This window comes from Hemiscyllium ocellatum, chromosome 2 (assembly GCF_020745735.1).
Source record: "Hemiscyllium ocellatum isolate sHemOce1 chromosome 2, sHemOce1.pat.X.cur, whole genome shotgun sequence".
Taxonomy (NCBI): domain Eukaryota; kingdom Metazoa; phylum Chordata; class Chondrichthyes; order Orectolobiformes; family Hemiscylliidae; genus Hemiscyllium; species Hemiscyllium ocellatum.
Window position 1 is genome coordinate 33821774 of NC_083402.1, and position 25344 is coordinate 33847117.

The window sequence follows — 25344 nt, forward strand, 5'->3', positions numbered from 1 at the left end:
ATTCTGCTTTAAAAACTTTACTCTTCTTTAGAAAATTACTGCCTATTACTTGTGTAATGCTAGTGTCTGCCAGTTGGTTACATCTCCAGGTGGGCACAATCTCCAGAAATAAAGAAAGGACAACAGGTTGACATGCCTCTGCAAACCTTTGAATGGACAACTGAATATTTCTCAGTAGTACATCAAGCCAAAAAGTAACTTGACTCCAAAACAGCAACAATTGTATGCACACAACAAACCTTCTTTTCTAACTCTCTTACTTATTTAGGTTAATCAAGGATTGGAACTCTCTCCCACAAACCTTTTCCATGCCCTCTAACAACTCCCATTTTCTTATTATTTGTGGGATATGAACATCACTGGTGTATTGCATATCGCTGGTTGCTGTTGAGAAAGTGGTAGTGAGCAGCTGTTCAACAGTTTGTTTAACTTAACATGAAGAGCCCTTCTTCTCAACCTCTCCCTTCCCATGGGGCATGGTGTCCCTCAGCTTAAACCACCGACAGTCTGTGTAAAAATAAATAAGTCCCCTGGGTCAGCTGGTATGTATCCTAGGATTCTCTGGGAAGCCAGGGAGGAGATTGCCAAGCCTTTGGCTTTGATCTTTATGTCATCATTGTCTAAAGGAATAGTGCCAGAAGACTGGAGGATAGAAAATGTTGTTCCCTTGTTCAAGAAGGGGAGTAAAGGCAACCCTATAAATTATAGACCTGTGAGCCTTACTTCGGTTGCGGGTAAAGTGTTAGAAAGGGTTATAAGGGGGATCCAAGATGGCGGCGACCCAGCAAGTCTGAGTCGACAATGCTCTCCCCAAGACTTGGGCAAAGTGGATCACCCACCCCCACCACACTCACCAAATCATTTAAAATAGTTTTTACTTAATGTAATTAGTTGTTTAGTATTGAATTTAAACAATTTAATCCCCAGTAATAATGACTAAAGGGAAGGGAGCCCGCAGCTCTCAGCAAGCAGGAACCCCTCCCCCACCCTCTCCAGCTGCAGCAGAGGCGTCCGCAGCCGCCCCGGGGGACTTACCTACGGTGGCAAGCCTCGTGGAAATAATCTCCAAACTCGAAGCGAAGATCGATGCTTTTATTGAAGAATGGTGAAGCTGATGGGACTCACTGTCGGCCGCGCTGCAAAAGCACAGCCGAGACATCAAGGAAATAGAGTGCCGAGTCGGAGGGGTGGAGCTAAAGGCCGCAACCTCCGAAACTACAGCACAATTAGCCGTGGTCGTCGAAAAAATATTCGTTTGCTGGGCCTTCGCGAAAGGGAAGAGCAAGGCCAGCTTACAGTGTTCCTTGAACAGTGGCTTCCACAGCTTTTAAATCTGGACACTGGATCAGGCCAGGCAAGGGTGGAATGGGCCTACTGACTTGCAATACGCAGGCCCGGCTCAAACCAGCACCCCGCCCGGTCCTGTTCCGGCTGCAGAGCTACAAGGAGAGGCAGATACTCTTGTTTAATTATTCTATATACATATATAATATATATATGTAGATAGGCTGGGGAGGTTTAGTTAATGTTGGTGGGGGGTGGTGGTTACCTTATTCTATTTTACCTCTGTCTCTAGGACCGGGGTTATTTTCCCTTGTTATTTTGTATTATTATATTTAATTATTACTTATTGAGGTTGTAATTTTATAGTTATATATGTTTATACATGGTATTAACATTACCAAATATATCCAGTGTTTGGGGGGGGGGGGGGGCGGAGGAGAGGTGGTTGGGGTAGGGTGCTCACTGTTAATTCTAGCTTTGTAGTATATTTGAATTTTCTCCATCCTATTGAGGAGCACCTGGGTTAAGGGTGGGATACTGGTTGGGAGAGGAAACGATGAACTTTTGGAAAGGAAGTGATACCCCTGGGGAACAAGGGGGAAAATCTCCATTTAAATCCGTTTTATTTTTTTATTTAGAAATAGTTTTTTATTATACTGTTGTTGTGGTTCTGTTCGCCGAGCTGGGAATTTGTGTTGCAGACGCTTCGTCCCCTGTCTAGGTGACATCCTCAGTGCTTGAGAGCCTCCTGTGAAGCGCTTCTGCGATCTTTTCTCCGGCATTTATAGCGGCTTGAATCTGCCGCTTCCGGTTGTCAGTTCCAGCTGTCCGCTGCAGTGGCCGGTATATTGGGTTCAGGTCGATGTGCTTGTTGATTGAATCAGTGAATGGGTGCCATGCCTCTAGGAATTCCCTGGCTGTTCACTGTTTGGCTTGTCCTATAATAGTAGTGTTGTCCCAGTCAAACTCATTTTGCTTGTCATCTGCGTGTGTGGCTACTAAAGATAGCTGGTCATGTCGTTTCGTGGCTAGTTGGTGTTCATGGATGCAGATCATTAGCTGTCTTCCTGTTTGTCCTATGTAGTGTTTTGTGCAGTCCTTGCATGGGATTTTGTGTTCTACGTTGGTTTTGCTCATGCAGGGTATCGGGTCCTTTGTCCTGGTGAGTTGTCCGAGCATGGCTGTTGGTTTGTGTGCTGTTATGAGTCCTAGTGGTCGTAGTAGTCTGGCTGTCAGTTCAGAAATGTTTTTGATGTATGGTAAAGTGGCTAGTCCTTTGGGTTGTGGCATGTCCTCATTCCGTTGTCTTTCCTTTAGGCATCTGTTGATGAAATTTTATCTTAAATCAAATAAAAGACGAACCTGGACAATATATTCTGATAAAAGCCCTTATAAATGGAGAGGAATATGGGATTTTAAATTTGTATTGCCCCCTGGCACATCCTTTTAAATTTATAACGGAAGCCTTCTCCAAAATGATGGCTCTCGTGCTCATCGTACAATTATAGGGGGAGACTTTAATTGTATTATGGACCAGGAAATATATCTGACTCCCAAGAGTACTACGGGAGTATCTCCCAGATCGAGACAATTGGTGGATTTAAACAAAGAATTAGGACCAGTAGCTGTATGGAGATGCCTTCATCCATACGGCAGAGATTATTCTTTTTACTCCAATCCACATAAATGCCATACCAGAATCGATATGTTTTTTGCCCCCTCGATTTTTTAAAATTCCATATCATCCTGTAAAATAGGCAGTTTAGCAATTTCCGATCACGCTGCTGTATATATGGAAGTCAAGGTGAGGAACAATGAGACATCCCCCCCCGGCATTGGTGTACGGATCCCTTCCTGATGAAAGATAGTAAATTTGTAAAGTACTTCTCAAGAATTTAAAACTTTTTTAGAAATTAATTCAGGTACGTCTAGCAACCCATCAATGATGTGGGAGACCATCAAAGCTTACGCGCGAGGTTTGATCATCACATACTCAGTGACCCAGAAAAAATTAAAGGGAGAACAACAGTGTCTGCTTGAAGCTCGCTTAAAAGCGGCTGAAACAGCATACGCTGACAGACCTTCTATTATCAAATTACAAAGGATTACGGCCCTTAGGACAGCTCTAAACACTATGCATACTTAAACAGCTAAAAGGGAAATATTATTTGCAAAACTAAGGTTATATGAATTTTCGATAAACCTGGTAGATACTTAGCATTTCTTGCAAAGAAAAAGAAGGCCCTCAAACTAGCACGTCTATCAAGGAAAGTACGGGTATTTTGACTTATGATCATAAAAGGATTAACGCAATCTTTAGAAAATTTTATTCTGATTTATATAAATCACAGGATTGTGAAGACGGAACTAGGAGGATGCAATCATTTTTTAAAAACTTGACCTTTCCGGACCTAACTCTGGAACAGGTATCGGTCTTGAATGTTCCCCTAACAACCCAAGAAATACTTGACGCAATCGGGCAACTTCAGAGCGGTAAGGCACCTGGCCCAGATGGCTTTCAAGCTGAATTCTGTAAAGAATTTACAGGAATATTGGCTGGTCCACTTATGGTCATGTATAACTACTCATACAGTCAGGGCTGTCTCCCACCTTCGCTGAAAGAGGCAAATATCTCTCTTATCCTTAAAAAAGGGAAGGAGATTGCACGTCATACAGACCAATATCCTGGCTAAATGTAGATTTTAAAATCCTCTCTAAATCGTTAGCATTGAGGCTAGAAAGGATATTGCCACATATCATAAAGGAGGATCAGACTGGGTTTATTAAGGGCCGTAGATCATCCAATAATGTTAGAAGGGTTTTGAATGTGATTCAAGCCTGCCATCAGGGAAAAATACCAGGAGTTATAGTCTCATTAGATGCGGAAAACGCATTCGACAGGGTTGAATGATCATACTTGTTTTACACATTGGAAAGGTTTGGCGTTGGAAAGGTGTTTACCAAATGGGTCTCAACACTGTATAGTGATCCCAAAGCAGTTGTGATTACCAATGGATTAGGCTCGGATAGCTTCAGTGTCGATAGGGGCTGCCGTCAGGGATGTCCTCTTTCGCCATGGCTATTTACACTAATAATTGAGCCACTAGCAGAAGCTACACGGACTGACCCTAATAATACAGCCCCGAGGATTGGTATAGGTAAACACAAAATTACCCTTTATGCAGATGATGTTGTTTTATTTCTCAGTAATCCTTTGATGTCCGTGCCCTGCTTAATCCAAGTTATTAATACATTTTGTGTATTTTCAGGATACAAAATTAATCTCTCAAAATCGGAGGCTATGCCAATGGGTGGTCTTGCTAGTATATCCCACTTATTGGACGGATCCCACTTTCCCTTTCTGTGGTCCGTGGAGGGTTTTTTATATTTAGGCATTTTTATTACCCCAGTATTTGGTCAGTTATACAAGGCTAACTTTGTGCATTTACTGGAGAGGATAAGGTCTCCAACGATGGGGAGACCTTCCAATTTCCTGGTTAGGCAGAATTAAAATGAATGCCCTGCCCCGTCTCCTATACCCTATGAGAATGCGGTGATGCTGCCGAGGCTGGCAGTACGTAAATTATATGGCTGGTTGGGTTCCTTTATCTGGAATCATAGACAGCCCCTCATTAAGCTGAAGAAGCTACAGCTTCCACAGGCAAGGGGCGGATTGGATTTCCCAGATTTCAGGAAACATCAGTTAAGTTCCCTATTAACCTACATAGCTGATTGATTGCAGGTCAGACAAGACCCAATCTGGCTGGACATCGAGGCTTCTTAAGTAAAATGCCCACTCATTAACCTTTTATTTTCAGACAAGAGGAAAATCATCATGGATCACTGTAAAAACCCTATAATACTAAACACAATTAAAGCTTGGAATATAATGCGGCAAAATAAGGGCAACTCACATATGCTCCGATAGTGGGAGCATGGGGATTTCAACTGGGGTTTACAGATGCCACTTTCAAACTCTGGAGATCCAGGGGTATCTCTTGTTTAGGGGATCTATTTAAAGAAGGGGTCCTGATGTCTTTTGAACAGCTGCGTCAGAAATTTGGATTACCTAATGGAGACCACTTTTGATACTTCCAAATTCGAGATTACATACAGAAGACTACGTTATTAGGTAGTCTTTATAAATCAGATAGAGAATGTAGAGTGCTACGGCCAATGGGGATATCTTCCGTCAGTCCTATTTATCATTTACTACATGACGAAGTATCGGGAGATATGGACAATGTGCTTAAAACATGGGATCAGGGTTTGGGACTAGAAATCTCTATAGAAACGTGGAATGACATTTGGGAAAACGCCAGAAGAATCACCATCTGCAACAGAACTCAGGCTATTCAGCTGAAGATACTTCATAGGGCCCATATAGCACCGGATTGATTGGTAAAATTTAAGGCAGGAGCATCTCCAATGTGTCCCAAATATAAAATAGAGGTGGGCACTCTTGTACTTTGCCTATGGACTTGTCATAACATCCGTAGATATTGGACTAAAGTAGCAAGTGCTCTGACAGAAATCAGGAATGGAAATTAGAGTGGACCCTGTATCTCCTTTTGGGCTTTTCGATCTTACCCTCCCTGGATATGCACGGGGAGAGATTATTTTCTATTCTCTCTTTCTGTGCAAGGAAAAATATTTTGGTAAACTGGGTGGCTGAGGCGCCCCCCCCGGACTTTCAAATTGGCACAGATTAATTATAGAATGTATTCCCCTTGACTTCCTTACAAACATGGTGCATCGAAAGACCGAATCATTCCATAAAATATGGCAGCCCTTCTTGAATTATATAAATACAGATATTTCGGCCATCCTAACAAGGGCTTTTATTTAATTGAGATGGCGAACCTGGCTGGTCTGGGGCCCCTTGGGAGAGAATATGGGTTTTGTTATGTTTAATGTTAATACATTCCGAGCATGTATCTCACTACCCAATTTCTGTGTTATCCGTCGTTTTTTTTCTCTCTCTTTTATTTGAATAATGTAAGAGACTTAGTTATACACTCTGGTTAGTTGTAGGTTAGTTTAGTAGTTAGTTGAATTTTGTTTTTTTTCTCAGTATTTTTATTTTGTTAAATTTTGGTTATTATTTATTTAAGATTTAATTGCATATCAATGTTTATACTTGGGTTTTTTTTATTTTGTAAACTTGTAAAAATGTTAAATTTTCAATAAAAATATCTTAAAAAAAAGGAAGGGTTATAAGAGATGGGATTTATAATCATCTAGAAAGGGATTAGGGATAGACAGCGTGGTTTTATGAAGGGTAGGTCGTGCCTCACCAACCTTATTGAATTCTTAGAGAAAGTGACTAAACAGGTGGATGAGGGTAAAGTGGTTGATGTGGTGTATATGGATTTCAGTGAGGTGTTTGATAAGGTTCCTTCCCCACGATAGGCTATTGCATAAAATGTGGAGGCATGGGATTGAGGATGATTTAGCAGTTTGGATCAGAAATTGGCTTGCTGAAAGAAGACATAGGATGGTGGTTGGTGGGAAATATTCATCCTGGAGTTCAGTTATTCTTGGTGTACCACGAGGATCTGTTTTGGTTCCACTGTTGTTTGTTCTTTTTATAAATGACCTGGATGATGGCATAGAAGGGTGGGTTAGTAAATTTGCGGATGACACTAAGGTCGGTCGAGTTGTGGATAGTGACGAAGGATGTTGTAGGTTACAGAGAGACATAGATAAGCTACAGAGCTGGGCTGAGAGGTGGCAAGTGGCGTTTAATGCCGAAAAGTGTGAGGTGATTCACTTTGGCAGGAGTAACAGAAATGCGGAATACTGGGCTAATGATAAGATTCTTGGTAGTGTAGATAAGCAGAGAGATCTCGGTATCCAGGTACATGGATCCTTGAAAGTTGCCATCTGGTTAAGAAAGCATATCAGGTGTAAGCTTTTATTAAAAGAGGGATTGAGTTTCGGAACCATGCAATCATGCTGCAGCTGTACAAAACTCTAGTGCGGCCACATTTGGAGTATTGCGTACAGTTCTGGTTACTGCATTATAGGAAGGATGTGAAAGATTTGGTAAGGGTTCAGAGGAGATTTACTAGGATGTTGCCTGGGATGGAGGGAAGGTTTTATGGGGAAAGGCTGAGGGACTTTGAGACTGTTTATGTTTGAGAGAAAAAGGTTGAGAAGTGTCAGAGGTAGTTTCTTTATTCAGGGCGTAGTAGGAGCATGGAATGCACTGCCTGCAACAGTAGTAGACTCACCAACTTTAAGGGCATTTAAATGGTCATTGATAGGCAAATGGACGAGAATAGCATAGTTTAGGTTAGGTAGGTTTTAATTAGTTCCACAGGCTGGGGCAATATCAAGTGCCAAAGACCCTGTACTGCGCAGTTATGTTCTATGTCTCTGATGAGAGAGCAGCCCCATGATCCTCTGGGGCAGTGGCAATTTTACTTTAAATTTTTATAATTAATGTGCCATGAACTGCACACAATGTGCACCGTCAGTGAAATTCCCTAGTGGAAGACTATAGAGGCAAGTTCTACCAGGCACTGATTTACTTGAAACAGAAAATGCCTCGAAGAACTGCAGGTGCTAGAAATAAGAAACTGCTGGGAAAACTCAGGGTTGGCAGCATCTGTGGAGAGAAAACAGAGTTAATGTTTCAAGTCCAGTGACCCTTGTTCAGACTGATTGTAGCTAGCAAAAGTTGGTATATATGCTGATATTTCTAAACAACCTGTTTAGAGATATTATTACACACACTGTAGCAGGTGGGACTTGAACCTGGGCCTTTTGGCTCAGGAGTAGGGCACCGACTGCAGCACCACAAAAGCCCTTTGAACATTTGTCCTCCCAACCCTTCTAAATCGCTCAACCAAGAGAAGGGGGAGAAACGCACCCTTCCTGTCTGCTGTCAGGCCTCGATCATAATCGGGAGGATTTGACCCTGCACAGGGAAACCCCAAAAGATTTTGAGTCTATCAACTTAACCACTCAGCTGTAAGTACATGGAAAGAATTTCTTCTTTCTGCTTAGAGGAGATTATTCCCTTATTTTAATTCAATTTTACTAATTCTGCCTTAGCCATACTTCCTAATATTAAAGTTGTACAAGTTTGAGTGTGAAAACACCAGATCTTACCTTACAGTAAAACAGTCTTTTGTTATGTTTTCTCATGAAAAATGAATTTTCAAGCTGTATGTGTTTATTTTGTAATTTGGACAACTGTTTGCTAAAAAGTTTTGCTGATCCTGCTTCAGAAAATTTATCTAGAAGTTTCTTGTTTGACAAGTGTACTGACTTTGTGAAGAACGGTCTAAACTGTTCTTTTAAGTCTTTATACATAATGAAAACATAAGTCAAATAAACCCTGTAGCATCAGTGGTGTAGTGCACAGTAATCATTTCAAGATAAGAATCTCAAAGTTTTTTTAAATTCAGAATGATTAGTCCATACAATGCAAATTTTAATGGTAATAGGTTCTAGTTGCAAATTGCATGGAAAGGCACTGTAATTGTTATTGGGCACTGCTGCATTATGACTAGGTGTTTTATATTAATTTGCATTGTTTAGATTCATATCTAAAAGAAATACTTCGGATTTTTACATTAGTATTTTGTAATTGTAGGGAATGACCAGTCTTCCGGACTATATCTCATTTAAGAGTTTTCCTGGTACTCCACTCGAGCATATATTTAGTGCTGCTGGGGATGACCTACTGGAATTGCTACAAGACCTGTTTACATTTAATCCCTGTGCAAGAATAACAGCTACTCAGGTAAATGGATATTATTCATTATTCTGGATTTCATAATGAACTGAGAGGTACAGTTTACTTACAGTTCACGATTAAACGTATAAAGTATGGAAATGACAGTTTTCTTTTTCATATGTTTTCTTTTCCTAGCACACCGCTCTCTTCCCCACCCCCCGCACCACCACCATTAACCATAAGTGTATTTAGCGCTACACTGAGTCAGAATATCCAGATAGCCATAGATTTTAGTCTGTGGTTGGTGCTGAATTTTCTAGTCTCTGCTGGAGTATTGATTATTGTTTTGCAGTTGACCTCAATGTCTCTGGGCTGAAGTATGAACTCCTAGCCAGTGTTGCCATCTTGAATGCTAACCAGTGTGCGTTGCCAAAAATGAATGCATTCACATCAGATAAGGACAAGATTAAATGAGGTACAAAGGGAGGCCAGCAATTGTAAATCTGCACCATAGCAAGGAGCCATCACCTCTGAGAAATGGGGAAATAAAGCTAATATAGAAAATTGTGAATAAAAATGAAAGGCTTCTTGTGGTATCATTTTTATTTTCCTGGAAAACCTTTGATAGTGCAAAATCCATCATATTGTAATGGATTGATTGATGAACTGACTGGTCTCTTCTATACTAGATGAAGTTTGAATCAATTGATACTCCTTTGACTGTGTTGCAAATTTAATTCTTTGAAGGCGCTGAAGAAGAAGTATTTTAGTAACCGCCCTGGACCAACAGCGGGACCTCAACTGCCCCGACCCAACTGCTCAACGGAAGTCTTAAAAGAGCAAGATGCTAAGGCAGGTTTCAAACGTAAACGAACTGAAAACATGGAGCAAGGTAATGGATAGCCTTTTCTGTCCCATTGGATTTTTTCACTTCTCTTTTCTTGCCTAGTCAAAATTTTTCCTAAGGTGCATAACTGTACATGTGTGGGTTATCATGAACAGCATGTTTTCCATCTGTGTTGGCAGCTAACCAGTACTAACCAGCTGACAACTAACAAAAGGCTTTATGTTTTTATCCTTTATGTTTTATGTCCTATCAGAAGAATGCAATTCTATGAAAGTCTGGTCACTTGACTGTAGGCAACCACTTTGACTCCTGAAGATTTTTTTTGTCCTGTTCATATTTGTGATGTCCGACAGACTGGAAGATTAAATGACTGTTAATCAACCCAGACTTGCCTTATTTCTAACCAACTTGTTTCCCAGATGAGGACAAAACATTGACTATGCATTAGCAGCGTGAGTGGTGTTCATCACTAGGATGCTACTGTCAAGTTAAAAACAGAGTCCGCCAATCACATCATAAATGAATTTCCATGTCAGTTTGATGTTGTGTATATTAGTTGTATATTTCAAAGTCTAGCAGAATATATTGAACAGCATATCCCTTCAGCTGGTCACAGCAGATAAGGTCCCAACTAGACTGTTCTTACAAAACTCATTAGACAATGTCCAATTAGTTGTGTTTGTGTGTTTGGGTTGAATGTGAACATAGGAGATAGAGGTAGTAAGTTTACATACGCCATCAAAATTGGTGGTGTAGTGGGCAGTGAAAAAAGTTAACTTAGAATACAACGGGGCCATGATCAAATGGGTGGAGGATTGGCAGAAGGATGTTAAATTAGATAATTTTGAGGCGTTGCATTTTTGTAAGGCCAATCTGGGCAGGACTTATACATCTAATGACAATGTCCTGGGAGATGTTGCTGGGAAATGTTGGGATACAGTTTCATAGTACCTTGAAAGTGGAGTCACAGGTAGAATACTGGAGAAGGCATTTGGTATGCTTGCCTTTCTTGGTGAGTGCATTGAGTATTGAAGTCGGGAGGTCATGTTGGCGCTGTCCATGGCATTTGGAATATAGTGTTCAATTCTGGTCTGCCTCCTATCGGAAGAATGTTGTTAAACTTGAAAGTGTTCAGAAAAGATTTACAAGAATGTTGGAGAGATGGAGTTATAGGGAGAAGCTGAATAGGCTCAGCTATTTTTCCTCGAGCATTGGAAGCGGAGAGGTGATCTTATAGAGGTTTATACAATCATGAGGGGTATGGACAGGGGCATAGTCAGTCTTTTCCCCAGGGTAGGGAAGTACAGAACTAAAGGATGTAGGTTTAAGGTGAGGGGAAAAGATTTAAAAGGGACCTAAAGGGCAACTTCTTCATGCAAAGGGTGGTGCATGTATGGAATGAACCACCAGAGGAAATGGTGGAGGCTGGTACAATTACTATATTTAAAAGACGTCTGAATGGGTATATGAATAGGAATGGTTTAGAGGGTTATGGGCCAAATGCTGGCAAATGGGACTAGAGTTATTTAGGATATCTGGTCGTCATGGATGAGTTGGACCAAAGGATCTATTTCCATTCTGTACATCTCTATAACTCGACAACATTTGCTGAGTGATCCTGAGTTTATGGAGAATTTCACTGACAACCAACTTAGGATTGATATTTGGGCATACAGTGTGGTGTATTTGTATGTACTGAAAGCTGCATATATTACTACTTGTCATTTGCAGACAGACAGAACACATGCTCATTTCATGATGAACTGTCTTTTTTCACCTATATTCAAGTTGTGCACTACAAAACAACCATTTAAAAATTACTTTGGTCTTGCTGGTGTGTTTGTCAGGAACATAAAGCAATATTCCCTGTTTTGAGGAGGATGTATTTTGTATTCAACTTTCCCTCAGGTATTTTCTTTGATCCATATGCAATATTAAATATAATATTTTAATGGTTATTTTATTTGACTTATTATAAATATAGATACAATATTGCTTTTGTTAATTCCACAACTTTTTTATGAATCAGCATTTTCTTCCTCCTGGTATGGAATGTGGATGTTGATGGCAAAACTGGCATTTGTTGTCCATTGCTAGTTTCTTTGAACTGGCTGGCTCTCCAGGCCATTTCACAACGCAATTAAAAGTCAAATTGAATTGAAATCAAACTTCACCATCAGTCCTAGTGCGAATTGAACCTATAACCCCAGAACATTAGCATGCATTCCTGGATTACCAGTATGCCACTATCTGTGCATCCATGAGGAAATTCCATTAAAGGAATTAAGATCAAAATTCTAACCTGATGTGGCTTCAAAAAAACATGTTTGACTAATCTGTTGTGGTTCAGTTTAACAAACCACCAGAAGAATTGAGTACGGGAGCGATTTTGTTTTTCACATGTTTATGAGGAGAGTCAGTCTTAAACATTCTAACTCTGGCAAAAGCCCACAAGTTTTCATCTCTTATAGTCTTAGTTCACGCAATCAATTTCTAATCTGATCAATTTAAAATCACATGCTAACCAGTTATCATTTATTTCTCTCAGTGGTTACAATATGCATTGTTCATGTCCACCTAAGGCCTACCCATATCCTGCTGATGGACAAAGTCTAAACTACACAATGTTTCTATCACTCACTCATCTTGCCTGGCTGTTTATCATCCTGGAGGAGAAAGTGAGGTCAGCAGATGCTGGAGATCAGAGCTGAAAATGTGTTGCTGGAAAAGCGCAGCAGGTCAGGCAGCATCCAAGGAACAGGAAATTCGACGTTTCGGGCATAAGCCCTTCATCAGGAATGAGGAAAGACACACTTTCCTCATTCCTGATGAAGGGCTTATGCCCGAAACGTCGAATTTCCTGATCCTTGGATGCTGTCTGACCTGCTGCGCTTTTCCAGCAACACATTTTCAGCTGTTTATCATCCTATCTAGAGAACATATGCTAATCTTCTGTCCTACTTACAATTAAACCTGTTGGACTATAACCTGGTGTTTTGTGATTTTTCCTTTTTTCTGACCAGACATGGTATCTTAATTCTATCCTGTGAAGAGTGAGCCTCAAGTGTACTAGTATGGCTTTTTTTTTATATCCTATACGATTTTACCTGTAGTCTCGTTGACAGAAGTGATCAGTTCATTGCCATCTCTGATCTCTTTATGCACCCTTGTATGTAATTGAGACTATTCAAATTTATTTTGCTTAGCACCCTTTCAGTAGGCAAAGAGGAGATTTTAACATCCTTTACCTGAGTTGGAATTCAACCCTGATTCTTTGGTTGAAATGAATTTGAGCTTTCTCTACCACATCATTGTCTCTCTAAATTACTGATTTTGGAATAACATTTAGCAAGTTGACAAGTTTAAACTAGTGTGGAAAAGTTTTGGAGTGACTGATAAATTTTTTTACAGGATTGAATGCAGTATAGTTATGTAACCAGTTTAATTTATTAAATAGAAACACTGAAAATGCTTTCAGGTTAGGTGGCATCTTCGAAGAGAACAAATATTAGTATTTTGTTTGCACTGGCGATATGTTACAGGTGAACAACACACGAAGAAACTGGACAAAGGAATCTATAGAGGACGAAAGTCATAAAGGACAAATAGTGATCTGTAATGTTAATGTCTGCTACACTAAAAGAGAATTGTTAGATTAGGAAAAGGAAGATATTTTGGAAATTCTGGTTTGGAGAGTGTTAGCATCAGATTCAACACTGAAACCAAGAGATGACGATGAAGTCCTTGCATTAGTTGCACCCTGCTACTTCTATGTAATTTTGAAATTCCATGGACGTTTAATAAATGTTGGATTCAATTTCATTTCCTAAACTAGAGAGAAGTCCAAGTGGGCGAGTACAGAGTCAGAGATGGTTTACATGAAGCTTAGTAGAATTGCGCATTTGCAGCAAATTACTGAATTTTAGATTCTAGCAGGAAGCATCTTTTACACAGATGGTGTTCAGAACTGGAACAAAGAATTTTCATCATACCCTCAAAGTTCATAATACTTTATCTGGAGAAAAGCTATGGAGTTAAAGGAAAAGTTCAGTTAGTTCTGACTGCCAGAGGAGAGTGGTAGTGGATCGTGGTTGTTCTGCTATTCAAGGTAGAAGATCCTGCAGGACCTTTAAGAGACCATGTACAACTTTAGTGAAAACGAGACCGTTGGAGCTGGGAAAGTGGAAAAAAAACCAGAGAGGACAATGTTGTGGATATAAGCAGATGGGGAATGGACAAGGGTGGAGAAAAAAGCAACATAAGCAAGTTGTCTACTTGGACTGTCCTGTTTGTGGCTTTTGAGGAAGCCATAGAGATGGGCAATGTGGTGTTGGCAAGATGTCAATTAGGAAATCTCCAGAAGAGATGAAATGGCTAAATCTGTGGGGATTGATAGCTTAGTGTTCAATGCTGTGGCTCAATACATGTGGAGAGAGTTGCCATTCAGTCTAGGCAAGATAAGTCTTTGTGTCATACAGTAACAGTTGTAAGTCTATTTGATTATGTCAAGGCTGGAAAATGTTACCCCTCGCTGTAATATATATATATTCAATTGTCAATAATGTACTACCACAAGAGTAATGTTGAAGTATAACATTTTCTTATGGCACCTGTTGCTTGTTTGTTTATAGTTTATGCTTTCAAAGCTTTCATTCACTGAGATCTGTTAAGTTTTTAAATTAATCTATTTATTCACAAATGAACAATGTCCATTGTAAAACATCATGGCTCAAATTAATTCATCTCCAGAAATCCTTCTGGAGCTTTCATCCTTCTCTGAGGAAATTCTTGCCTTTGTCTTTTAAGTATTCAAGGATTAAAATGGAGACAAGAACAAGTTGGCTGTGCTTTAGATGAAACACGTTTGCTTTTTCCAAATATCCTCAAGTGGAAACAGTGACATCTTGTGAATACCTAATTTAATGCATGTCTTTAATTAATAATGTTTTTGTCTCAGATTGGCATCTTTAAATGAGAATAAAAGCATAGTTTTGTTTTGTTTTGAAAGCACCATTTGTATCCAAAGTCTGTTTTTGAATAAGACAAATGGTCAGTTTTGTGAATCAAATAGTATTTAAACATATTTCAGGTGGCTGTGTACGTTAATGAAAGGGTACAGATGCCCCAATTTAACATTGAATGAATTCAAATTCAGGAAAATTCCCTTCCATCCATCACAAAAGTTTATTATTTCACCCTTGCTCACTTTTTATCCTTTCTAAGTATATGCTTCATAGAATCTTTGAATGATACAATCCCTACTGTATGGAAACAGGCCATTCAGCCCATCAAATCTGTATCCTACCCAATCCCCATAACCCCACATTTACGAAGGCTATACGCCTAGCCTGCACATCCCTGGTCACAATGGACAATTTTAACATGTCCGAATCACTCAACCTGCACATCTTTGGACTGTGGGAGGAAACCGGAGCATCCGGAAGAAATCCATGCAGACGAAGAACATGCAAACTCCAAACAGACAGTAACTCAAGGCTGGAATTGAACTAAGTTCCCTGGCCATTCTGAACCACTGAGCCACCATGCCAACCCCCAAGTACTTTGATTTTAAGTGAAGGTGCTTTTTAATGAGATCTTAACACACCTTACAGCTAAAATTTATATAAATAAGATGCAAATTTACTTGCCCAACCCCAGGGAAAGAGAATAAGTAATTTTGAATCATCTTTCAACTGATACGGAATATTCTTCTCTTCATTTTGGTTTAAAGCATTTGTAATTTTTGCTAAGAAGAGTTCTATAAAGAATAATAGTAATACTACCTGCCATGTGAAGAGATGTGTTCCACACTGTAAAATTGCCTTCTCTTCTAAATGTCCCTATTTTAATATCTAATAGGTTCTAAAGTAATGACAGCAAACACTTTTTTTTATATAGTGCACTTGCTTAAAGGTGCATAAAATCCACAGTGTAAGAAAGCCCATCAAGCTCTGTCCGAGATTATTTACCATGGATTTCACTAATGTTAATTGTATGAGTTAAGATTAAGTAGATGCATACACTGATTATGTAATTACTTGTGTACATATAAAGAGATGCTTACTGATACGTGTTGTAGAGTTCAAAGCTAAACTTTCATAATGTTTTAGTTTTGAATAAATCCAAAACTGAGTAAAAATCAATGTCTTGTAACCCCCACCCCTCCCTTTAATGCATTTGGTTAACTACTTTCTCAGAATCTGTTCCATTGTTAAATTGTAACCTGTGAGAATGCAGTTTGTCTGCTGTTGAGTTTTAGTTGATGTTGGTGTGCTCCAGTTCTAACATCACCGCTCAGTAACCCATGCTAAAAACTTACCTCAATCCTATGCTCCTCATCTTTTGAAGTTAATGTCAATACTCTATGTTTTATATTTCCACTTAAGACTTTAATTATAGCTTTATTGAAAATCAAATTTGAAGCCCATCAGTTTCATGTGGCAGCTGTAAGTGTGTGCTGTGTTACTAGTGCCTTGAAGAATCTTTTTTATTGCTTTTAGCTTTCGCCCTGAAATTTATTCAGCTTCTCCTCCAGGATTTTCAACATCAGCTTCTTTTAACTAGCTGAGTCTCTAGTATACCCATTGTAATTCTTGGTTCCTTGATTTGCTCCTGCTCACCAGAAAAGGAGATGCAGAACTGAAAAATGCTGTGCTTTGCATTTGAGACAATCTCAGTCAACTGCTTAATATGGTGTCAAGAGTGTGCTTCATTTGAAAACCCAAGTGTACTTCTTATTAACAGAGACACTTAATTTAATTTGCAGCAATGATGGTTCCAGTGAAGTTGTATACAATCCATTTATTTCATGCAGTCTCCCCACCTAGATTTATTATTGAATATAAATTCATTTTCATTAATAGCCAGATGTAAATGTTGTTGCACTTACTTTTAGGTGGCCTGGCTAAGAGATTAATTTTCTGACCCTTGTGGACTGCTGCTTATACTGGACAGAAACGGAAGCATCATATATGATAAAAGATATTCCAGTTACTTATTGTAACACAAAGACTTAGCTGCTGTGTACAAAGTGGAGCTGTGTTCAAAAGAATCCTGATTGTGTACTTGAATAATGTCTCATTAATTTTTCAATAAAAGTTTAAAAAAGGATGTTTGTTCATCTAGTGCATATGTTGAAATCAAGCACTTTTTATATACAATTTTGAATAAAGAACTCTATTTTTACATTGTTTGCATGACACATGACTGATGGTACCATCATGATGTATTATAGGATATAACTATTTCTCACCTTGAGAGGTTAAAAAAATCTTAATTATGAACTATCACTAGAGGAATATGATATTGTGTCTAACTTGTATGTTTACTTTAGAAAAATTAGCACATAAGATCTATGACACGTTTGATTCGTATTTTTCAGTTTTATTTGCATTGAATTAAACTTCACCAATTTAGTAATTGTTTCCTAATTGTTGTCTCAGCCTCCTCATTCATACCTTCATGGTGCTTTTCATCCTAACCTGCCTTTGACTTCTTTTCAATATTCTTAATCTCCTTCCCTAGTTCCCTATTAAATAGGAGCCTTGTTTTGCCTTTCCAGTTGTTCCTTATCCAGCCCTATCATTCCTTTTATTCTCCATCATTTCTTGGCTTAGTACTGGAACTCACCTCTTAAAGGCCCACTTGTGAACAAATGTAGGCTGGCACTTTGAGTCCTATGAAGGAATCTTGCACAGTTGTCTTTTGTATTAATCCCTGTAGGCAGAGATTAAAATCCATAAAGTGATATTAAAAAGTGGAGATAAAGCCATCCAGTCTCCTGGGTAATATTTATGTCTCAACCAATGGTTACATATTTCATTACCGTATATGGAAATTTGTTATCTGCATAAATGCTTTTGTTATAACAGTGACTATACTTCAAAAATATTTCAGTGGCAGCAAAGTGCTCTGGAATAGTCTGAGGATTTGAAATTGTTCAATAATGGAAGCTTGTTTTTTTAACTAATAGTCATCCTTCGGTATGTGGGCACCTACAGCAAGATCAGCATTTAGTGTCAATTCCTAATTGTTGCTGAATACATTGTGATGGGATACTGCTGCAGTCTCTGTAACAAGCTGCTAAGCTGTTAGTTGCTGGGGTTTTTTTCCAGAATTTGTAAAATGAATGTTCAAGTAAGAATGCATGAGGGCGTCTTTGAGGTGATAATATTCCCATGCATCTGCTGCCCTTGATCTTTTAGGTCACAGAAGCTGCCAGTTTGATAACTGCGCCAAAACAGTTTTGGTGACTTACTGCTGTGCATCCAATAGGTAACACGCACTGTAACCATGTTCTGCTAATGGTGGAGAGGAAGGATGCTAACTAATGTGCCAATACAATCCATTGCTGTTTTACTTGCTGGTATCAATCTTTCATGGCTGTTGGTAGAGTTGCACCTATTCACACAAGTGGGGAATATTTCTGATTATAATATTGAAGGTGCAGAGGCTTTGCAGAGATGAGCAGTGCTTAGTGGGACAAGATGTATTCATCCCTCCATCATGACGTCAGAAGTAGGGATGTTCGCTGATGGTTTCATGTTCAGCACCGTTTACAACTCTTTGGGTACTGAGGCAGTCCATAATAAAATGCAACACGATCTGGATTATGAAAACCAAACAAAGTTTGGATGCTGTAAATCAGAAACAAAAACAGCAATTGCTGGAAAAGCACAGCAGGATTGGCAGCATCTGTGAAGAGAAATCAGTGTTACCGTTTTGGGTCTGATGCCCCTCACAACTTCCCCAGTTCTGACCAAGAGTCCTGGACCTGAAACATTAAATCAGATTTCTCTTCACAAATGTTGCCAGACCTCCCGAGCTTTTCCTACAAGATCTGGACAATAACCAGGCACTAGCAAGTAACATCCGTGCCACACAAATGCCAGGTAATGACTATCTCAAATAAGAGACAATCTGACCACTGCCCCATGACATTCAATAGTGTTACTATCATTGAATTATCCACTGTCAACATCTTGGGTGTTACCATGACCAGAAACTTAATTGGTCTTGTTATATAACTATGCAAGAGCAAGTTAGAGGCTATGAATCTTGCAACAAGTAACTTCTCACCTGACTCTGAAAGCCTGTCCACCATCTACAAGGCAAAAGTCAAGAGTGTAATTGAATACTGTCCATTTACCTAGATGGGTGCAGCTCCAGTAACACCCAAGACAATTGACACCATCCAGGAGAAAGCAACCTGCTTGATTAGCGCCACATTTACATACATCAATTCTCTCCACCACCAACACTGAGTAACAACAGTGTATTATCTACAAGATGACTAACAATTCACCAAAGATCCTTAGACAGTACCTTCTCAGGCCATGACCTTTTCCATTTGGACGGTCAAGGGCAGCAGATACATGAAAACACTACCTGTAAGTTCATCTCCAAGCCACTCACCATCCTATCTTGGAAATATATTGCCAATCCTTTGCGGTTACTGCGTCAAAATCCTGGAATTCCCTCCCTAAGGTCATTGTGGGTCAACCTTCAGCAGACTGACTGCAGCGATTCAAGCAAGCAACTCAACACCACCACCTCAAGGGCAACTAGAGAGGGGCAATAAATGTTGGCCCGGTGAGCAACGCTCATGTCCACAATAGAATTAGAAAAAAGGTGATGGAGGAGCCTGAGATATTGACAATGGCATGATGAAGACTGCACTGATCTGGTATATTTCTGTAAGTATGTTACTGTGGTAGATCATTTTCCAACTTTGTCACCAGTCATCAGTCAGATGTTAGGATGTAGGACTTTGCAGTATCAGCAGGAGTGATTTGATGTCTTGACTACAGTCTTGCAAGTCATATGATTTAATAGCTTTCTATCCTCTTAGTTTGAATTTACTAGGTCACCAGAGTGTATTTGGGTGTCAATCACTTTCTTGTGAGCTTGGAATTTCATGTGAGCTAGACCAAGGCTGGTAGGTTTTATTTCACTAAAGGGTATCGATGAACTGGTTGTTTAATTAGTCTAACGACTTGTTAGTAGCACCTATCATAGTGACTATTGTAGGCAGTTCTCTGGATTATTGGTTGACTTCCTTTTTTTGTCGAACTCTGCACTGTAATTCTATGATCTGTGCATTTTAACTTTATTACCAGCTATCTTGTGAATTTATCAAATAGCACTTTATTTTTCATCCTTATCTCAGTGGTTGACTGTCTCACATTTATCTCCCTTATCCTCCCTCTAGCTGACAAATGCAGGTCTTGTGTATAAGATTTGATGACCATTTTAGTTGACCTGCCACTAGTAAACTGCATCTCATTCTGTCACCATGGCATAAAATTTAAACCAGAAATGCAACTATTTAAAATAAAGACTGAAAGAACGGTGGATGCTGTAAATCAGAAACAAAAGCAAAGTTTCTGGAAAAGCTCATTGGGTCTGGCAGCGTATGTGAAGAGAAATCAGTTAAGTTTCGGGTCTGCTGACCCAAGGAAGGGTTCTCTGAGGAAGGGTCACTGGACCCGAAACATTAACTCTGATTTCTCTTCACAGAGAATGATAGAGACGTACAACACAGAAACAGACCTTTCGGTCCAACTCATCCATGCTGCCCAGATATTCTAACCTAATCAAGTGGCCATTTGCCAGTACTTGGCGCACATCTCTCTAAACCCTTCCTATTCATATACCCGTCCAGATACCTTTGAAGTGTTGTAATTCTACCAGCCTCCACCACTTCCTCTGGCAGCTCATTCCATACACACACCATCCTTTGTGTGAAAATGTTGCCCCTTAGATCCCTTTTAAATCTTTCCCCTCTCAACTTAAATCGATACCCTCTAGTTCTGGACTCCCCCACCCCAAGGAAAAGACCTTGTCTATTTACCCTATCCAAGCACCTCATGATTTTATAAACTCTATAAGGTTACCCCTCAGCCTCTGATACCTCAGGGAAAACAGCCCCAGCCTATTCAGCTTTTCCCTGTAGTTCAAACCCTCCAACCTTGGCAACATCCTTGTAAATCTTTTCTGAACCCTTTCAAGTTTCAACTTGATTGAGTTTTTTGAAGAAGTAACAAAGGATTGATGAGGGGAGAGCAGTAAATGTGATCTATATTGAATTGAGTAAGGCGTTCATCAAGCTTTCTTATGGTAGACTGGTTAGCAAGGTTAGATCACATGGAATAGAGGAAGAACTAGCCATTTGACCTATAACTGGCTCCACAGTAGAATACAGAGGGTGATGGTGGAACGTTGCTTTTCAGACAGGTGGTCTGCGATTCGTGGTGTGGTAGAAGGATCGGTGCTGGGTCCACTGCTTTTCGTAATTTATATAAATGATGTAGATGTGGACATAGGAGGTATGGTGAATACGTTTGCAGATGACACCAAAATTGGAGGTGTAGTAGACGACGATGTAGGTTACCTCAGAGTACAGTGGGATCTTGATCAGATGGGCCATTGGGCCAAGGAGTGTCAGAGGAGTTAAATTTAAATACATATAAGGTGCTGCATTTAATGGTAAAGTCCTGGAGAGTGTTGCTGAACAAAGAGACCTTAGAGTGCAGGTTCATATTTCCTTGAAAGTGTAGTTGGTGATAAATAAGACGGTGAAGAAGGTATTTTGTATGCTTGCCTTTATTCGTCAGTGCATTGAGTATAGGAGTTGGGACGTTTTGTTACAACCACTTTTGGAATACTGTGTGCAATTCTAGTCTCCCTGCTGTTAGAAGGATGTTGTGAAATTTGAAAGGGTTCAGAAAAGATTTACAAGGATGTTGCCAGGGTTGGAGGATTTGAGCATTAGGGAGAGGCTGAATAGGCTGGGGCTGTTTTCCCTGGAGCATCGGAGGCTGAGGGGTGACCTTATAGAGGTTTATAAAATGATGAAGGGCATGGATAGGATAAATAGACAATGTTTTTTCCCTGGCGTGGGGGAGTCCAGAACTGGAGGGCGTAGGTTTAGATCAAAAGAGATCTGTGGGGCAACTTTTTCATGCAAAGAGTAGTGCATGTATGGAATGAGCTGCCAGGGATGTGGTGAAGGATAGCACAATTACAACATTTAAAAGGCATTTGAATGCATGTATGAAGAGAGAGCGTTAAGAAGGATATGGGCCAAATGCTGACAATTGGGACTAGATTCAGTTAGGATGTCTGGTCAGCATGTACAAGTTGGACCAAAGGGTCTACTTCCATGGTCTCCAACTCTATGACTGTATAACATTCGCTGAGTGATCCTAAGTTTATGGAGAATTTCACTGACAACTAATTTAGGATCGATATTCGGACATGTAGTATGGTCTATTTATATATAATGAAAGCTGCATATACTGTATTACTGCTACTTATTGACTTCAGACATGACACTAGACCTATTAAGTCTGTCTGGTCAACATGGATGAGTTGGATCGAAGAGTCTCTTTCTGTGCTTTATATCTCTATGAATCTAATTTAGATGGAAAAAAATGTAATATCTCCAAGTCTGGAGATAACACAAAGCTGACTAATAGAATGGGCTATGAGGAGGTAACAACTGTTTCAATGTGATTTGGACAAGTTCAGTGAGTGGAAAAATGTATGGCAAGCATAATGAGGATGAATATGTAGTTATACACTTGGTAGCAACAATAGGAAGGCAGATTATTATCTGAACAGTAATAGATTTGGAGAAGGGAGATGCGCAATGTGACATGGGTGTTCTTATACACTATTGGTTAAAAGTAAACAGGCAGGTGCAATAGGTGAAGAGGACAAATGGTATGTTGGCCTTCATAGCAACAGGATTTGAGTACAGGAGCAGAGATGTCTTGCTGCAATTGTACAGGGTCTTGGTGAGACCATGTCAGGAATATTGTATGTAGTTTTGATTTTCATTTCTGGGGAAGGATTTTCTGGCTATACATAGAGTGCAATGAAGGTTTATCAGACTGATGTCTGGATTTGACAGGACTGATGGATCAGTTAGGACTATAATCAATAGATTAGAAGAATGAGTGGGGATCTAATAGAAACCTGCAAAGTTTTAACAGGATTAGATGGGGTAAACACAAGGATAGGAAGTCTAAAACTAGGGGTTACAGTCTAAGAATTTAGGCCACATCACTTAGGACAGAGAGATTTCTTCATCCAGAGAGTGGTGAGCCTGTGGAATTCACTACCACAAAAAGTGATCAAGGCTAAAACATTGTATTTTCAAAAAGGATTTAGATATATTTTGTGGGCTAAAGGGATCAAGGGTTTGGAGAGAAAGGAGAAAAAGGGTACAGAGTTGGATGATCAGCCATGATCATATTGAATGGTGGAGCAGTCTTGAAGGGCTGAATGGCCTACTTGTACTACTATTTTCTATGTATCTTAGCTCAAGGCAGATTAAGATTCTGATGGGATGGAGAGACATTGATGGAGAATAGTTTAGCCAATCACGTTCCCTGGTTGCAGCCACTCATATATGAAAACTGGGTGCAGTTTTCTCAGTTATGTTTTTCAAAATACATTGCCATCCACCACACTTCACCTGTATCTTTGTAGTTTTTCTCCTTCAATTATTTATGTAAATTTCCTTTGAAGACCACTATTAAATCTGTATCTGCTACCCTATTAAGCTATGCATTCCAAATTAGATGACAAGTGTCCCAGAACCATTCTATATCCAAAGCACTTGTTGCATGAAAATGTTTTTCCCCTTGTCATTTCTGGTTCTTTTGACAATCACCTTCAATCAGGGCCTTTTGATTACTGACTTTTGACTCACTGGTGACAGTTTCTTTTTTCTTTATACCAACCATTCCTGATGTTAAACACATCTATTTGTTGTTGCTTTTCACCCTGTAAATGGAACGATTGCCAAATGCCTTAGTACTATTTTCTGTACTTCTGTGGACTGTGAGAATTGATTTTCTCCTCCTTTATCCTCTTTCCCTCTTACATTTCCATTCATCTTAGTGTGGATACATTTGTTTTTATTAATGGAACAGTGCTTGGTTTTTGTGTATAAAGCAAACCAGCATTCTGAATGCACGAGGACCATAGCATACGGTGAAGAATCATCACACATATATTCCCCTCCAAAGTTGTATAGTTAGCCAACTTTATCAAAATATCAGCTTCGGGGTGATGCACTATGCTGCCACTATCATGCTCTTAATACCACAGTCTTCCCAAGTGTGGATCAATGATGAGAAACCATAAGGAAGACTGGGGAAAGATATTGCTTAAGAGTGCATCAGACTGTTGTGTTGGAGCTCTGGATTACCTTTTTGGTGATGTTATGGAGCCACTTTCCATGGGACATAAGTAGGATAGTGTGCGTCAAGTCTGTAAGACAGAAGAATAGATCAAAGATGAAAGATTGATAGAGTTCAGGATTGAACATAGTATTGCTCAGATCACCATAGCTTTAAATTGCAACCATTAGAGTTTATCAAAAGCCTCAACCTTGATTTTTACCTTCTCCTTAATCAGTCTGTTCTCTCCGGTGTTGCCCTAAAACCACACAATAGATGTTGGCAGTGACAGAGCATAATGCCTGCAAGATAGTGGCCGTAAATGAGATCAAGAAACAGACCTGATGCTGTGTGGAGAAGATAACTCAAAAAACCATCCAAAGGGAGACAAAGCTGCTGTAAAGAAAGAATCTCTGAACAGAAAACTCCTGCATAGAAACAACAAAGATAACTGTAAGTCAGTGAAAGCTTTTACAGCCAATAATCAGGGAAGCAAACTTTAAAATGAAAAGTAAAAACAGAGCTATCAAAGTACAGTAGCAGCAAAGAGGATAAATCTGGATCAAACACCTGTGAAAAGAGGTCAATTATAAGCCACCCAGATCACTTTTAATTATTTACGCTAAACACCCAAAATATTAGGCTGGGAACAGTTAAAGACGCTGCAAGTTATTTAGCAGTTTTAGAATACTCACTTGATGGAAAATTTATCAGCAGCAGGTTAAGAATCTCCTTCAGTAACACACGTTAAGATACATCAATCGATTAACAAAATATAGAGCAAGAGCTAATTTTAGAATTCGAAGTTTCAGACTCTTACAGTGAAGTTAGTTAAATTTTTGTTATTTTGATGGTTTGGGCAAGAAACAAGATTTTTTCAGTAGCTATGTTGATTTTGGGAGTTTAATTGTTGGAAATGCAATTATGGCATTTTGTGAAAAATGGCATTATGGGAGCCACTTTTGATAGTCAAAAAAAAGACAATGAACCTTATTGATTGAATCCATTTTGAGGAAGTTTCTATCCACAGACCTTTTGGAAAGCAAGCTGCCATCTTGGAAAAAGAGTATTCTCATTCATCTCTGTAATGGAAAACTGAACCTTTCATTAAAAGCAACATTTTGAATGATAGAAACATCAACAGCTTCCAGTTTCAGTGCTGCAGCAACAATTTTTACAACAAAGATTCGATAGCTACTTTAATAATAAATACAACAAAGCAATGAGTGGAGTACACGGATATCAAAATCTCAACAATTACCTTCCAAATCAGGGAAATGATTAACGGCCTTAAGGGCCTAGCAACAATCTGCCAATGCAACCACATTCAT

At 39.4% G+C, this 25344-nt stretch overlaps 1 protein-coding gene across 1 annotated transcript in view; it reads left to right on the top strand.

Moving 5' to 3' along the window:
• Positions 1 to 16920, top strand: part of cdk7 (cyclin-dependent kinase 7) — a 51471-nt gene extending 34551 nt beyond the window's left edge. Inside the window, exons 10-12 of the mRNA XM_060843481.1 lie at positions 8891 to 9040; positions 9722 to 9866; positions 16717 to 16920. Coding sequence (XP_060699464.1) covers positions 8891 to 9040; positions 9722 to 9866; positions 16717 to 16745 — 324 coding nt within the window. The 3' untranslated portion in view covers positions 16746 to 16920. The remainder of the gene's footprint in view (positions 1 to 8890; positions 9041 to 9721; positions 9867 to 16716) is intronic.
• Positions 16921 to 25344: the final 8424 nt, after the last annotated feature.